Below are 17,806 nucleotides of genomic sequence, written 5' to 3' on the forward strand. Positions count from 1 at the left end.
TAGTACCTGACTGACATGAGTCCAGCCTCAAATATTAGCCATTATAATAGTGATCTACTGAGGAAGTAGAAGCAGGAAAGCAAACATTCCAAACAACGGAGCTTTGGGAACAAAGACCAGTAAGAAAGGATGAAGAGAGTATATGATTTAGAGTCAAAAGATCCGACTCAAGGTCTTCCAGAAGGCTTCCTCATCCGTAAAATAGGGCAACTCTCTCTGTGTGTTCTCGTGAGGAATAAGATCCATAACACAAAGTACTTTGTCAAAGAAAAACACTTCGCAAACATAAGAAGTTAGTTATGGATCACCAACGGCCCCCTGGGCTAGCTGGTGCCCACACCAAACAAAAGCAGAGAACACTTGGAGACCCACGCTCAAGTGCGCATGCCCCCGATTCACCGAGAACAGCAGCCAGACGAGCACTTCTCCAACGCAAGGGCAGGCTTAAGCTACAACAAACCTAGAGCTCACACAGGCCCGGCGACCTTTCTCGAGTCTCCGGCGTTTACCTTCTCTTATGGGCTCTTTCTGAGGACAGACCCTTTGTTACCCTGTCAGAGGCTACACACAGCTCTGCCAAAACTCTTTGTTACAGTGTTAAATGAAAAAGCAAGGTACACAGTATTATTGAAGTTGCGGGGTGTAACACACTAAAAATGTCCAAAGATAATAGATTAACAAGTAGTATTAAAATATCTTAAGATTAAAAGAGAGAGAGCAAGTGCCAGAACGTATATAGCATCTGACCATTTGTTTCAAGTCGAATGCACACACACGTGCTTGTAGAAGCATTAACAATAACAGGCTCTAGAGGAACACATGACTAATCGCATTGGTTGGTTAATGGGAAGAACACTGGGTACCTGGGGGACAGAATGGAAGGGAGATTTTTCAATGGTCAGTCTAGCTATCCATTTGTCCTTTCTTTTTTTTAACTATATACTATGTATTTCAGATTTTACACTAATTTCACCCATTTTTCTGCCAATGTCTTTTATCTGTTTCAGGACCAATCTATGATACCAATATCCAAGATCTTTAGGCTTTTTGAATTCTGAATGGTGAAAATGATTACATATTCAAACAAACCTTCTGGTTCCTGGGTAGTTACCACGCCGTAGACTAGCCTCTGCTCTCCCTGGCCGGCCCTCTCCATGGCGCCCATAAATATGTATCATAGCCCTTTCCTGCCAGCTCTTCCCGGTCTAGCTCTGCTATGTCCTCAAATTCCCGATTTCCTTTATTTTTATAAGCCTTTATCACCGGTCTTGTACTATCCCCAGCCAACCTAAGTATTAGCTTCCAGCAGCTGGGCACAGTGTCCCCAAGTTCCAACTAGACAGAGGTTTGATTCAGCAAAGGCAGAGATTACTTAAAATATTCCTTGTCCCCTGAAATCTTTTCCCTCTAGGGTCCCCTGAAGATGGTATTTTCCCCACATTCTTTTCTGACCTGCCCAGCAGAACTATCAGGAAAAAGAACAAACCCATGCCAAGACCCCTGGACACGTCACTCACCTCTCAGCAGAAATTCAGCTGGGATTGTCATCAGAAACCGGAATTTCCACTAACTTCTAGGACTTCAGGAAATCAGCTCCCTGTCTGATATAGCTAGTGATTAAAATTAGCTGGACCACACAGTGCTCTAAAAGAAAGAAAACCCTAGAAAGACGGACTCCGTTATCGGTACCCTCACTCGGACAAACTCCAGGCCGTGGTTTCTGGAGGCAGGCTAAGAAGGTGTAAGAAGACTGAAGCAGCTCTGACTTATCTCTGCCTGTCCATTCATTCCAGATACCTCAACAGAATATCCAAAAAAGGGGCTCAAGGGCTGTTGACTTCAAAGAGGTCTTGAGACAGGGAGTATGAGGTCATGGTTGAGAGAGAGGATGTGCAGTCAGACAGACTGCTTAGGCTTGCATCCCAGGTCTGCAACTTCCCATCTAGGTGATCTTGGGCAAGACATGTAATATCTCTTGGCATCGTTTTAAGAAGAGGTATTAACAGTTACCAACCTCATAAGGTTGTTGTAAGGATTATGCAAGAAAAAAGCAACTTGAAATATTCTTGACGTGTAGTAACGCTTAGTATCTGTTAGCTATTATTCTTAGTAGTTCTCTGCAGAGCAAATCTTCAACCTAGAGGGTTGAAGAAAGGAAAGTAAGAAGAAAAAAAAAAAAAGACCAAAAGACTCCCAAACCCCAGGCTCCCTGCAGCACCTATACTAAAGCCAGAACAACACAGAGAGAGCATGGCCCCTCCATGTGAACCAGGACTCCCAAATCCATGAAGCATCCCATAATTTAAAAAAATACACGCCCCATCAAGTTTGGGCTCAAAAGGGGATATCCATCAGGCATCACATGGGCAAAGACAGCAAGCTCCTACATCAAACAGCTGATCTTGTCTGGCCCCCAAGGCCCGTCTGCCTAGGAGGGCACCCCACACTTTTAAATGTCAATGTTCTGAAAATGTTTGTGTTTCATCGTATGACCCGCACACGAGGAGCATCAGAGGTATGGTAAGGCCTTTACAGGGGCTCAGCCCCCCTACACGCTGCTACTTTCCTCTGAGCTACCGTGCGGATGATGTGTTAGCATCTGACAGAGGGGAGCATCCTTTGGCGAGACGAGTAAGTGAGCAGAGGCAGAGTTAGGACTGTGTGTACAAGGTCTGCTCAGTTTGGATCCACGACAAGGGGCAAACGGCTGGTAATTATACCTGAAAGGAGCTGCTTCCCCCTCCTGAGCAAACACATAGCCTTTACTACCTACGAATACCACCAAAGTCGTGTGAAAGAGTACGGACATTAACTGTGAAGAACTGACCTGTGCACGATCCGTCTCCCGGAAATTATGGGTACGGTTTTCTCCAGGACACTTCTGCCATTACAGCAGTGTAGCGATGCATTCTAAACAGACGTGGCTCAGGGCTGCCCGGTGGCTCAGTCGGTTAAGCTTCTGACTTCAGCTTAAGTCATGATCTCAGTCCCTGGGTTCAAGCTCCACGTCAGGCTCTCCGCTGACCACTCGGAGCCTGGAGCCTGCTTCAGATTCTGTGTCTCCTTCTCTCTCTGCCCCTCTCCCACTCACACTCTGTCTCTCTCAAAAAATAAATAAGCACTTAGAAAATTTTAACTAAAAAAAATGTAGTTTGGATATTTCCATTTACACTGGAATTTATACACCAAAGAATACAGCAAATACTGAAACAAATTAGCTTCCTAGAAGAAGAGGGGGAAAAAAAAAAAAAAGCAGCCTTGAAATTTTCAGTGAGAATGGGCTGCCCCCTGCTGGACACTTAGAGAAGTCTCTACGAGGGCACTGTGGTCTGACTGCCTCAGCAAGTTTTCAGAAATAATGATACTTGGAAGTAAAACAAAACCAAAACCAAAAACAAACAAAACAAAACAAAAAAACAAAAACAAATCATGGCAACAAATTTAAACTTCGGTGTTATTTTTTAGAATCTCTCCAGTAATCACAGACTGTAAAAACACAATTATAGAAAAGGCCCGAGGAGAGGGGAAAGGGCTGCATTTAAAAAAGCACTTAAGATTCCTTTACAAACGTAGCACTGTACAACCAGCCTCCTCTTGCTACAAAACTCCACAAATATTTCACGGGCAAGAAAAAAAAATGAGAATACATTCTCGGAAGTGCCAGGGAGGCTGCAAGGCACGTACTGTTGATCGAGGCAAGAAAGAACCAAGACCAACTGCTGAATGAGACACGGCGTTTTCTTGTTGGTCGAATGGGCACATTTCAGGTCATTTCTCTCAAAATGAGATTAACCTTTGCTCTCATGCCTGTGTGAGGGTGGGGGGAGGGCAGCGGCTCCGGAGAAGCGTTGCAGAAGACCAGGGACAAGGTAACAAAGGGGAAGTCTTCCCTGTACGTTCTAGAAGCTACTATTCGAAATCTACAAAGTAGGTTTGCCCGACGTGCCCCGCACAGGGCTAACTACCCACCCGCACATTTTTCATGCTGCCCACCGGGCCACAGGCCCTTCTCTGGGTAGGCTGAGCGGTGCCCATCCACAGGGTCTGACTTCACAGGCCAGGCAGCCTTCCTCAAGGTTGGATCTGCCTGCTCAAACACTCGCCTCCCCATCCATCAATAATATGGCACTTAACTGGGTCTGAAATTGCCAAAATTAGTCACTGCCCTTTTCCAGATGTGTCCCCATTCAGATGTGTGGGTGGGATCAATGCGCAGAGAGCTGCCGTCAGTTATTAACATCCATTAGTGTACATCAGTACCCTATTAGTTAATTGTTTTCCAGACAGCAAGGCCCAGAGAGAACGGGTAATAGGGCAGGTAAAGTTGGACAGTCAGAAAAACTAGAGAAAACATGTGGCGAGGAGCAGGAAGTGTGGATGGAAGCCTGTGTAGCAGGGACTGTAACTAGGAAAGAACACCAAACGTGCTGCCTACTCAGCGATCTTTCATCTTCGGTGTGACTGTTCGCCTTCCAGCCTCTAGTAACAATCGCGGTGGATATTAGAAAACCACAGAAAAAGTGTTTTTTGTTTGTTTTTTTAAATAAAAGCCAGGGCGCATCTGTAGCCAGTAAGTCAGAATTCCTGGGGGGGGGGGGGGGTCAAGCAGACAGTGACAATTTTTTTTAAAGGGTCTCCAGCGAGCCTCGTGCAGCTCTGCGGGGCCATCTTCTCCAGCACTGAGCGTGGGGCTGCTGGGGCAGCCAGCAAACCGACCGAAAAGCACACCCTTCTCACTTGGGAATTCGAGATTCAAGACTTAAAATGGTCCATACAGGGCAACGGCACCAGCTCTGCAGGCCAGTGAGGGTCAACGTTATTTTAACTCCCGCATCAGAGCCATCAAGAGTCCACTGACTGTACTTCTATCTCCAGGCATGTAAGGATGGAATAAACAGCCCAGAAACTGGAAGTAAAAGCAAGAGCAAACAAAAAAGAGTACCCAACCACTCCTAAGTAGTTTAGGAAGATACCTAAGATTCCGTTAAAGCATGTAAACGTTCCTACTCTGGTGAAATGCTATTTAATCTAATTGCTAATTTAATCACAAACTATTCTAAGAAGGTGCAATAGAAACCACCAGTCTCTGTTACCACAATTCTGTCATCTTATATCCTTTATCTAAATTTGCTTCATGTTGGGGCGCGTGGGTGACTCAGTCGGTTAAGCGTCCAGCTTCGGCTTTGGCTCAGGTCATGATCTCACAGTTCATGGGTTCAAGCCCCACATTGGGCTCTGTGCTGACGGCTCAGAGCCTGGAGCCTGTCTTCAGATTCTGTGTCTCCCTCTCTCTGACCCTCCCCTGCTCCCGCTGTCTCTCTCTCTCTCTCAAAAATAAAGAAAACATTTAAAAAAAAGAAGAGGAGGAGGAATCTGCCTTTGTGTGTGTACTTCAGGAGAATTCCTGAGCCTCATTTACATCTTCCAAATTACCCTTTGAGTAACAGGGGGCTTAGCAACTTGCTCTATTTTCGATGCTCTAAAAATCAGCCAAATTGAAAGCAAAAGCTGTGTATTAGTTGCAGGTTGCTTTGGACTCTCCCTTGTCAATAAACATGGATAGTACCAAAATGTTCAGGGAGCCGAGTTGAGCCCTGGAAATACATGCGAGTGTGATAAGGTCTCTGCTACTCGATGTGCCAACCGTGTTCTTGAGAGACAGGTTTACAAAGATATCATGCCATTACTAAAGACACTGGGTACCCAGGAGGGGTCGGGAAAGGAAGTAATCTTCAAGTCTAGAACAGCTTCATGGAAGAGAGGGAGACTCAAACTGGCCTCAAAAGATTAACAGAGAGAAGGAGGACATTCTAGACACACACACACACACACACACACACACACACACACACAAAATAATAATAATAATAATTAAGGCTGTGGACTTCTCCCTCCTGGAATCCTATTACTAGAGCACCCTTCTCTACAAGGACTTAAAAGAAATAAAACAAATCAAATTTTATGGGCATTTTGGGTCCTACAGAAAGAAAACAGACAACCTAGAGTATGAAGCCAGATAACCACTAGAAGTTACTGGCTACAGGCACAAGGTATGGAAATGAGGTTAGGAGCTCATTCACAAAAAAGTTTTACTGTTCCTGATAACCTCCGACAAAGGCGGAAATTACCTAAATGTTAAAAGCTACCAGATCCAAGATGCCTGGGTGGCTCAGTTGGTTAAGCATCCGACTCAGTTTTGGCTCAGGTCATGATCTCACAGTTCATGAGATCAAGCCCCATACAGGGCTTCATGCCAACAGCACAGAGCCTGCTTGGGATTCTCTCTGCCCCTTGCGGCTCATGCATGCACTCGCTCAAAATAAACATGAAAAGTAACTTTTAATAAATATTACTAAAACATCAAAAAAAGGGGGGGGTGTTGGCCTGGGTGGCTTAGTCAGTTAAGCATCAGACTCTGGCTTGGGTCATGATCTCACCGTTCGTGAGTTTGAGCCCCACGTCTGGGTCTGGGCTGACAATGTGGATGGAGCCTGGAGCCTGCTTCAAGTTCTGTGACTCCCTCTCTCTCTGCCCCTCCCTTGCTCATACTGTCTCTTTCAAAATAGATAAAAATTAAATAAAAAAAATAAACGAATAATTACCAGATCCACATTTCTATGAATGTTAAGACTGTCACAGTCCAGAGATTTTTAAACCAAAAACATAAGATTGATCCGGAGACTACCGCTTTTTAGGCACAACACTAACACAACGAAGTAACTCCCACTATGCTTGCTTTTTCCACAAGTACAATGAACTAACCCTCACTGGCTTTCACAAACAAAGGCCTCTTCCTAGAGTTTTCGGAAAAAACACTCTGTGCTCTTTGGCCTGTAAGAAGGCAGAGTAAGAGTAGGGGGCCTGGGGGTGCTCAGCTGGTTAAGTGTCTGACTTTGGCTCAGGTCATAATCTCACAGTCCGTGGGTTTGAGACCTACGTCGGGCTCTGTGCTGACAGCTTAGAGCCTGGAACCTGCTTTGGATTCTGGGTCCCCATCTCTCTCTGCCTCTCTCCTGCTCACGCTTTGTCTTGGTCTCTCAAAATTAAACATTAAAAAAAATTTTTTTAAGAGTAGGGGAGATGCAAGGAGTTGAGTCTCAGTCTCCACCAAAGATTTAAAAGCGAGGAGCACAAGAGAAAATATCACCCTAAGGAAAGGAAAATCCAACTGCCGAGATTTATTTAACTTTTTCTCTTACAGAGAACACAAGTATGAGATATAAATAGTGACAGGTGGAATAAAGTACAAGGATCAGGAAGACACGTGAACTGGACAGTACTCCGGCTTCAACACCAATGCGTCCTGATTTCATCTGCAGCGTGAATTACACGGTTATATGTAAATTGGAAAAATTAAAGGCAACATTTAGATTTACCAAAACACCAGAGGGCCTCTGAAATCTCATCTTTCTGTTGCAAAAGCATAAAGCTGAGCACATGTCCATCTATCCATTTACTCAAGGCATTTAATGCAGTAACATAAGAATGAATTAACACATGAGCTTTAATAGGCTATGGAGGCAAAGACTAAAATTGAGTCTCTTTTCCCTCTTCGGAAAAAATAACCAAATTAAAGCAGAGCTAGCTGCCTGACACTGGCTAGAAGACAGCATAATCACAGTGAATTCTAATCTCAAATCCCATGAAATGCAAAACACGATCAAGGATTGCCACTGGTGTTTTGCCCCAACAGTCGCTCCAGAGGTAATGCTACAAAAACCACAGGAGTTTTTAAGGTTCTTTCCCAGAACTCCGAACAAGGAAAAAATGACCCAAGAAAATGGTTGAGACCAAGAACCACCCTGACTTAAAACAATCTGTTTCTGAAGTTGAATTCAATAATAGAGAGTACGGGCTCCCATTTTCTGTCATTATCCCAAGAGATTAAAATGACTGGTCTCCAGTCTTATCAGATGACAGCCATCAGGTGCCAGGTACATTTTAACAATAGATGCCTAGCACACCGTCTGGGTCAGTAATGGGACTCCGTGTTGTAAGACCTGGGGCTCAGATAAGGCTGCTTAAGATGGAGAGATCAGGGGAGCACCTGGCTGGCTCAGTGGGAAGAACCTGTGACTCCGGGTCTCGGGGCTGTGAGTGTGACCCCGCGTACAGATTACTAAAAATACACTTGAGAGATCAGAAAGCCCTGAAACTATCAAATACAAGAACACCTACTCCCTCAGTCAGCTCCATAATCAAAGTTTACTACCAATGATCTGTAATCCTTCATTCCTCAACGCTCAACTATCTGTGAAAAGGGAAGTACCTAGATCCTTCATCTGTAGAGCGAGCAGAGCAGTTAGCTCATGTTAAACCCGGATTCTCTGGAGGAGAAACGCTGGTCTGACCAGGTGTTTTGAAACTCTTTTTCCGATGGCAAAGCCATCGTATTGCTGCAATGGAAATTTCCCAAAAATGTATATACCGCATGAAAAATACTCATTTTCACAACCAAAAACATTCATTTTTGCATCCCTTACCCACAGCATTTGGCACAGTATTCCATAATTTATTGTGCTCTCACTAAAAATGTACCTAGTACAGAGGAAACCAAAACCAGGTTTTAAAAGCGATAGGAATAGATATCCCCAAGGAATCCCTTGATCAATCATGGCCTTTTTCTGTGCTCTATTACGGTAAGTTCTTAGGAAGCCTTTTTTTTTTTTTTTAACATGCAAGGTGATAAAAGAGACCAGCACTATGTCACTTCAATTAGGAAAAAACCTACTCACCGTGGACCTCCATTATGAGACTCTTATTTTCCTGCCAAAAATAGAAGGCCTTCGCCATCATCAAAGACCGTGCACGGCTACCACAGGTGTGGAAGTTCACTGAAAACTCCCTGCCCTGTGGTCAGACAACATGTGCCAGTATTTGCCTTGGAAAGCAGTAACCAGATACGGAGAATTAAATACCAAAAACCCTTAAAGCAGCAAGAGGGGCCCCAGTTTATCTTCGCTTTCCAGTCCCTGCTCTGCACTGTCTAGACCCATTTCCTCCCCAGCACTTCAATCTCAGTCTGGAAATTCCATGAAAGGGATCCCAACAAGGAGGAGACCTTTAGATGTGGACTAGCCATTTCTTCCCCTGGGACTTCTTTTCTCATCTCTTGGGGTCAGTTCCTGTTGAAAAGCCCTTCTCTTTGGAAAATGAAAGATGAAAACTCTGAAAACTCGCTTCATCCTCTCTGATTACTAGACACAATGACCTTGACGGAAATAAGGCACCTACAATAGGACCCCGATTGACTGTATAGAAGTGGACCGGACAGGAGATCCTGTGTGGCTGCAGAGGCGCAGGGCTTCCAGAACTGAGCACAACTCCCCTGACACAGGCTGGGCCGCGCCGCAGGGTGCTGCTGGGAGGTCTAACCTACAGGCAGGATGGAGGCTCTGAAGAACTCAAAGAAATACAGAAAATTCTTCCTTAAAATAGAAAGGTACACGATCAGTCAGGTCTCTGGCCAACCCTGTCATTCTTTCAAGTACTGTCTTCAGAGTCGAGAGAGGAAGTACGGAAGAGCCCTAGGTAAGAAGTTCAGGAACCCAGGTTCTAGGCCCAGCTCTGTGACGGACTGTCACCCCGGGCAAGCCACTTGACCTTCCCCACCATCCCCCCAAAGCCCGTTTCATCATCTGTAAAATGGGGACAAAACCACTTGCCTTGTCTGCCTCCCACCATGACTGTGAGGACCAAACGGGACCATGTGAAAGTGCTTCGGCAGCTGCGAAGCGCTGTACATAAGGGAACAGGACGCACACACTACACACTGATTAGGTCCTTTACCATCGCCTGTTCTACCAGAGTGCCCCATGCAGAACACGCTTTGCAACAGACTCAAAAATAGGTGCTATGAACACACACTGGCCTTTTCCACAAGGGTTGTTAAAAAAAAAAAAAAAAAAAAAAAGGAAATTCTTAATTTCCTCAGAAATGGCCTCAAAACGCATTACTTAAAAATGTGAGATCATCCAAACCTCCCTACCGAGGGATCAAATTAATTTTCCCCAAATATGTCCTGTACAGTTATGGTCTAATCTGTCGAGGCTTTGATACAGAAAAGTCTTGAATTCGAGAAACAGCATGCTGAAACGGAACACAGTCACAGTTGTACAGGAAATAAACAGAGGAAGAGGTGTCCTACGTAATGCAAGTAGGTTACAGCTCCTCAAATGGCTGCCTTTTTCCTGAGTTATCTCCAGGACAGGGTCCTCGTCCTGTGGAGTGCTCTAGAGAAGGTGAAACGGACATGTCGGCTGGCAATTAGGCTGCGCTCATTTTCACCACTAGGACTGGAATCACGTCTGCTAGGAGCTGCCCGACAGCTTTGGTGGAGAAGCCCATGTGGCCCAAAACAGGCTCGCTAGTTCTCAGACGCCAGGCCAGAGTGTGGGGAGACAGCTTAACGCAGCCATCCAGCTCAAGGACTTTCAATTCTTCCTGTAAGGTGGCTCTGCTCTTCTCCGGTCTAGTAAATATTGAACAGAAGAAAAACAGTAAGATGTAGAGCAACATACCTCCCAGACTTCAGGGCCTTTCTCTGCCTAGCTGCAAAAAGTGCACATGCACAGAACAGAGACACAGACAAGACGTGAATGGGAATGACTCTGACCGGCCCAAAGCACCCAGATTCCACACTCCTGCATCAGACAGCCTTTATTACGAACGTTACAAATGGTGATCTGGAGGGCGGGCCATCAGTGCGATCACTAGTCAACAAGACGGTCGTCCTTTGGGCCACAGGCGTGTTGCTAACCTCCACTTTTCTTCCTGATTTGCTTTGCTTTCCGGGGTTTGAGGATGGTGTAGTTCGCATACGCTGTGTACTGATCTGACAGGAAGGGGACATAGAATGCCCGCAGCAACTTTGAAGATCTGAAAACCAAGAAAGAAAGAAAAAAGAATTTTATCATTTGAGAGAGCTTACTAACAGCAGTGAAAGTGATGAGCAGAAGCTAACTGAGCATGGCGGTGAGGACTGTGTTCTGTATATGTAGCAAAACAAACCCCGAAACCTGTCCGTTAGCTTCTAGATCATGAAAACAGACTCAATCAAGACCAAGTACCTCGTTACCAACACCACACAGACGGTGTCCCTAATAAGCCAGATTATCCTTCAGAATAGCTCGAGGCCTTTCCTTTGCAGAGAATTCGCCAGAGAAAAGCTCCAGGTCAAAGGACCGCCATTACTGGAATAAATTCTTAACACCCATATGGTTTCTGCATTCTGCCAAATGCTCAAATGATCCTGATTCCAGGTCTAAGTTTCCCCTGAGAGAGAAAACAACTCCGTCCTCGGCTTCCTGTGCAGTGTGCCGGCAATGCCTGAGTCAGACAGAGTGTCCCCGCAGGCTCGTGTCCCTGGAAGACTGGCGTGTACCCACTTGTTACTAAAACATACAAACAGCTCGAAACTCGAGTTTCTCGTGAGCTTCTGCAGAATGTGAGAAATGCCTCACATGACTGAGCACTCAGGATTGGACAAGCCCTGGAAAAAGTGCTTACACCTTCGGAGATATTTAATTCACTCCATGACCCCATGAGGAAAGGGGCAGCATCCCGACTCTACAGGTGGGCAGCCCAGGCTCACGCACACGGATTTGCTCAGGGCCACATGGTAAGTGACGGCGCCCTCACTCAAACCCAGATTTGATGCCAGATTCTGCACTTTTAACCTGCGCGAGGGTTTACCCCGCATCCCAGAAACAGGCTGACCAAAGTCATCACTGCCTAGAAAATGCAGCAGTGGTAGCTTCAAATTCTATGTGAAGTCTTACTTCTCGACTCCGCTTTCGGAGTCTAAAAATCCAAAGCTGGCCCCGTTACTGCCACCCTAAATGAGACAGCTGAAGAGCGCTCCGCTGCCAGTCCCTTCCAGACTCTACACTTGTAAATGTCATGTCAACGTGGCATTTGTGCTGGCAGCCTGCCCCCGGGGCTGGCAGGCTCCCGCAGCGCCTGCACACAATGATATCGTGCTTGGCATACACACCTCGTAGATCCTTCCCGAACGGGCGCTGGCAGTGCTCCGCGCTTCGCAGGGACGCGCTGCACTCCACCAGCGCACAGTTCGAGGGCTCTGACAGGAAAGAGGCTGAGAAGAGAGACACCCGAGACAAAGCGCGCCTGCTAACAGACCGAGCAGGAGAGAAAGCAGCCAGTTTATTCTGCTGCCCCTGCGGCGCGCCGGCGCGGGAGGCAGAGCTGGCTGCCGCAGGCTAAGCGTGGTAAAGACAGGCTGAGCCTAATGCGGCGTCGCGCCCGGCCCGCGGACTCAGCAGCAGCGAGCGGCGGGAGAGGGTCCGCGGGTCCTGCGGCGGCTCAGCCCTTCAGGCCGCCCCCCCCCCCCCCCCCCCCGAGAACCGGGGCTGCTCGGCCCAGGGTGAGTTTTTCCCTTTCTTTTCTGAACAATTCCTTACTGTGTGGGAAAGTGGTTATTTCATGATTGTTTGTTTTAGAGTCTTCTTAAGAACAAAGAGAAAGTATACTTATTTTTTAAAATAGAATAAAACTCATTCTGTCTTGTAATTACATACGGGTCTACTGCAACCTTTTATAACCTTAAGCTGTATTATAGGATCTGGGTGGGCTTCCCCCCCCATCTCGGGTTATTTACAAATTTAAAAAAAAACAACTAATAAGACAAAGGGAAATGAAATCACCAAAAAGGATGATGCAAAAATCATCACTGTTGCATCCTGCAATTTTCTAATTGCATTGCCCGAATTAGTGTATCATCTTTCAATGAGGTATAAAGACTTGAGACGCTATCTTGGTAGTCTGCTTTCAGCTTTCATTGAACACAGATGAGAATTCAGAATTTTCAAATGTTCTGTCCATAAGGACAACGAGAAGACAACGGACGGAGGGAGACGTATCACAATCATTAGACAGATCAGAAGATGGGTGCAAAGAGACAAAGAGCAGCAGCACCTGAGACGCCATCGAGGACGGGGACGCTGGCCCTAAGAACCACCTGAGACTCCGAGTCTTCGGATGAAAACTGACTACACCGCATCTAAGGATGAGTCTTCTCAAACTCAAGACCTGTGAGCGAGCGATGGATCTCTCAGAACAAAAAGAAAACAAGGGGTTCTCACTCAGTCGTTCCACAGGAAGGACTTCATCATTCAGTGTCTTCCCACGAGAACCTGCCGGATCATCCTGTTATGCTAAGCGGGCACATCACCAGATTCTTTGACCTTTTGTGCTCGTGGCCAAATTTTATTTGATACCGTTCATATATAGACAAATGCTGAAGACAGGTTAGTATACAAAGGTGACAGAAAAGGCATATATGAGAAAGAAACATACAAATTCAATGGATCATCTGACATTTCATAAGTCCAGGAATGAAAATATCTGAATTATGAGGCCAAGAAGATAGCAATATGCTCTTGGACAAAATCATGAGCCATTAAAGGTTTTAAAGAATTCTACTGTTGCATTTTGATGATGAAAGTGTGAGAAGAACCAGGAGTAATAAGCTAGAACCTACTGGAGATAGATTTAAAGTCTGGGACCAGTACTTTTACGATGGATACATTCCAGATTCATGCATGCCAACTGCTTACAGAGATATCCATTTTGGGTGTGTTTATATCTAGGTACATCTATTCCAAACAGGAGAATCTGGAACAAAGAGTCAGGGTCACTACATTTAAATTAAGATTTTAAGTGAAGTGAAGATTTTTATTCATCTATCCTCTTAGTCTTATTTATGCTATTTATAAAATAAGCTAAAAAATGTAAAAAATGAAATGTCTATTGGGCCAAGACAGCCCATGGTGATGGGACTATTTTTCTTGGTATGCTAATAAGTCACGCCCAGAAATTCTAAGAGATCTTGGGCCATACGTGGGACATCACCAAAAACACGGACTTCCTGAAATGGAAGAAGGGCCACCATACATTACTGCTGAATGCAAGAGGCATCGAAGAAAGGTATAAAGACAAAGGAGATCAGGACAAAATATTTGTAATGCATCTGAGAGGATTAGTCACTGGAGCATATGAGGCATTCCTGCAGTCAAGGACAAAGGACTCAGTAAGGAAAAATGACAAAGAATATGAACAGAGAAAAGAAATGTAAATGGCTAGGGGCACCTGGGTGGCTCAGTCAGTTGAACGTCCAACTTCAGCTCAGGTTAGGATCTCACAGTTTGGTTTGAGTCCTGCCTGTGTCAGGCTCTGTGCTGATAGTTCAAAGCCTGGAACCGGCTTTAGATTCTCTGTCTCCTTCTCTCTTTGCCCCTCCCCCACTTGCACTCCGTCTCTGTCTCTCAGAAATAAATGTTAAAAAAATTTTTTAAAGAAACATAAATGGCTCATTAAACATAGAAAGTAATATTCAACTTTACCAGTAATGAGGGAAATGTAAATCTAGGCACAATTTCTCAATAATCAGGTTTGCACAAGTCAAAAAAAGCAGAATCCAACAAACACTGGTGAGGATTTAGGAAACAGAGAATGCCACGGTGGAACCTGCAGAACCATGCAGAAAGGCAGTTGTAACAATATTAAGACAAAGACTACGCAGTCCGTATGAAGAGGGTCTTATTTTACGCTCTGCACCACACTGCTTATTTAACACCCGACTTTTCCATTTGTTACAACAGAAAATTTCAAACATAAAAGTAGGCACAACATATTACATATAATAGTTTTTAAAAAGCGGTAGACAAATTTTAAATAAATGTCAAATCCTTAAACAACAAGAACCCTAAGTGCTTACTATGTGTAGGGCTTTGTGCACCGGCCCTGAGCACACACCAAAGTTTCTGTTCTCAAAGAGCTAATGATCTAGTTGGAACAAACAACTTAATGATACATAACCATAACACAGCCTTTCCTAAATAACAAAAGCCTATACCAAAGTTCAAAGTGACAATATACAGTGAGAAGGACGAACACTGAGAATCGCATGGGTGTGGAAGACACGTTTACTGTATCTTACTTCGTTTTACCATCCAACGTTTCCAAGGCAACTTGACCATTCATAACCACATCTACAGCCCTCTTAGGTTAAATGCTCTGTCACTCAGCACCAGCCAGAAAATGGCCTGAATAAAATCCAAATTCTTTCTCATGGTCTACAAAGCTCTAGAGGATCTAGCCCTCACTTACCTGTCCCACCTCACCTTGCACATTTCCCTCCTTGCCCACCACACACCCAGCACGCCAGCCACCTCCCTTCCCCTCCCCACCCTACAGACTTCCTTTCCCTCCCTGACCACTCTTCCCCCTGTCCTCATGACTATGTTCAATTCAGTTTTCATTCTTCATCTTAGAGGCAACCTTCAAGAGGTCTTTTGTTAAAATATATATTTACTACTTTTTTAAAAAATTCACATCCAAGTTAGCAAATAGTCCAAAAATGATTTCAGGAGTAGAATCCAGCCATTCATGCCCGACATATAACATCCACTGCTCATCCCAACAAGTGTCCTCCTCAATCCCCCTTGCCCATTTAGCGCATCCCCAAACCCAAAATCCATCCAGCAACTCTGTTTGTTCTCTGTATTTAGGAGTCTCATGTTTTGTATCCCTCCCTGTTTTTATATTATTTTTGCCTCCCTTCCTTCCTGTTCATCTGTTTCATATCTTAAATTCCACATGAGTGAAGTCATGTGTGTCTTTCTCTAATTTCACTTAGCAGAACACACTCTAGTTCCATCCACATTCTTGCAAATGGCAAGATTTCATTCTATTTGATTGATGAGTAATATTCCATTGTATACATATACACTGCATTTTTATCCATTCAAACTGTTGATGGTCATTTGGGTTCTTTCCATACTTTGGCTATTGTCGATAGCTCTGCTATAAACACTGGGGGTCATGGGTCCCTTTGAAACAGCACATCTGTACCTCCTTCTTGGTAAATACCCACTAGTGCAACTTCCAGGTCATAGGAATGTTTTGAGGAATCTCCACACTGTTTTTGCAGAGTGGCCACACCAGTTTGCATTCCCACCAGCAAAGGAAAAGGGTTCTTCATTCTCTGCATCCTCATCAGCATCTGTCATTGCCTGAGTTGTTAATTTTAGCCATTATGACTGGTGTGAGGTGGTATCTCATTATGCTTTTGATCTGTATTTCTGTGATTAGTGATGTTGAGCCTTTTTTCATATGTTTGTTCACCATCTGAATATCTTCTTTGGAAAACCGTCTATTCACGTCTTTCACTCATTTCTTCACTGGATTGTTTTTGGGTGTTGAGTTTGATATGTTCCTTACAGATTTTGGATACCAGCCCTTTATCTGATATGTCATTTGCAAATATCTTCTTCCATTCCTTTGGTTGCCTGTTAGTTTTGCTGATTGTTTCCTTCTCTGTGCAGAAGTTTATCATCTTGATGAGGTCCCAATGGTTCATTTTCGCTTTTTTTTCTCTTGCCTCTGGAGACATGTTAAGAAGTTGCTGTAGCCAAGGTCAAAGAGGTTTGTGCCTGCTTTCTCCTTTAGGATTTTGATGGCTTCCTGTCTTACGTTTAGGTCTTTCATCCATTTTGAGTTTATTTTTGTGTATGGTATGAGAAAGTGGTCCAGATTCATTCTTCTGCATGTCGCTGTCCAGTTTTCCCAACACCATTTGCTGAAGACACTGTCTTTATTCCATTGGATATTGTTTCCTTTGTCAAAGATTACTTGGTCATATGTTTATGGGTCCATTTCAGGGTTCTCAGTTCTGATCCATTGATCTCAGTGTCTGTTTTTGTGCCAATATCATAATATCTTGATGATTACAGCTTTGCAGTACATCTTGAAGTCCAGATTTGTGATGCCTCAAGCTTTGGTTTTCTTTTTTAGGATTGCTTTGGCTATCTGGGGTCTTTTCTGGTTCCACACAAATTTTAGGACTGTTTGTTCTAGCTCTGTGAGGAATGCTGGTGTTATTTTGATAGGGATTACATTGAATATATGGATTACTTTGGGTAATATCGACATTTCAACAGTATTTGTTCTTTCAATCCATAAGCACGGAACGTACCCCCCCCCCGTTTTTTGTCATTAATTTCTTTCATAAGTTTTTTATAGTTTTCAGTGTATAGGTTTTTCAACTCTTTGCTTGGGTTTATTCCTAGGTATTTTATGGGTTTTGGAACAATTGTAAATGGGATCAATTCCTTGATTTCTTTTTCTGCTGCTTCATGACTGGTATGTAGACATGCAACTAATTTCTGTGCATTGATTTTAGATCCTGTGACTATGCTAAATTCATTGATCAGTTCTAGCATTTTTTGGTGGAATCTTTTGGGTTTCCATATAGAGTATCATGTTGTCTGTGAAGAGTGAATGTTTGACTTTCTCCTTGCTGATTTGAATGCCTTTTATTTCTTTGCATTATCTGTTTGGTGAGGCTAGGACTTCCAATATTATGTTGAATATGAGTGGTGAGAGTGGACATCCCTGTCATGTTCCTGACCTTAGGGGGAAAGCTCTCCATTTTTTCCCATTGAGGATGCTATTAGCAGCAGGTCTTTCAAATACAGCTTTTATGAACTTGGTATCCCTACTTTCTTGAGGGTTTTTATAAAGAAAGGATGCTGTATTTTCTCAAATGCTTTCTCCACATCTATTGAGAGGATCATGTGGTTCTTGTCCTTTCTATTATTAGTGTGCAGTATCACGTTGATTGATTTGCGGATATGGAACCAGCCCTGCATTCCAGGTATGAATCCCGCTTAATCATAGTGAAAAATCCACTCGTTGAGAATTTTTGCACCCATGTTCATCAAGAAAATTGGTCTATAGTTCTCCTTTTTAGTGGGGTCTTTGTCTGGTTTTGGAATCAAGGTAA

General features: G+C 44.2%; 1 protein-coding gene across 1 annotated transcript in view; it reads right to left on the reverse strand.

Annotated features, from left to right (window-relative positions):
- Positions 1-10,640: 10,640 nt before the first annotated feature.
- Positions 10,641-17,806, reverse strand: part of ALG9 (ALG9 alpha-1,2-mannosyltransferase) — an 88,530-nt gene continuing 81,364 nt past the window's right edge. Inside the window, exon 14 of the mRNA XM_029915690.1 lies at positions 10,641-10,878. Coding sequence (XP_029771550.1) covers positions 10,755-10,878 — 124 coding nt within the window. The 3' untranslated portion in view covers positions 10,641-10,754. The remainder of the gene's footprint in view (positions 10,879-17,806) is intronic.

The sequence above is a fragment of the Suricata suricatta genome, chromosome 11, assembly GCF_006229205.1.
Source record: "Suricata suricatta isolate VVHF042 chromosome 11, meerkat_22Aug2017_6uvM2_HiC, whole genome shotgun sequence".
In the NCBI taxonomy this organism is placed as follows: Eukaryota; Metazoa; Chordata; class Mammalia; order Carnivora; family Herpestidae; genus Suricata; species Suricata suricatta.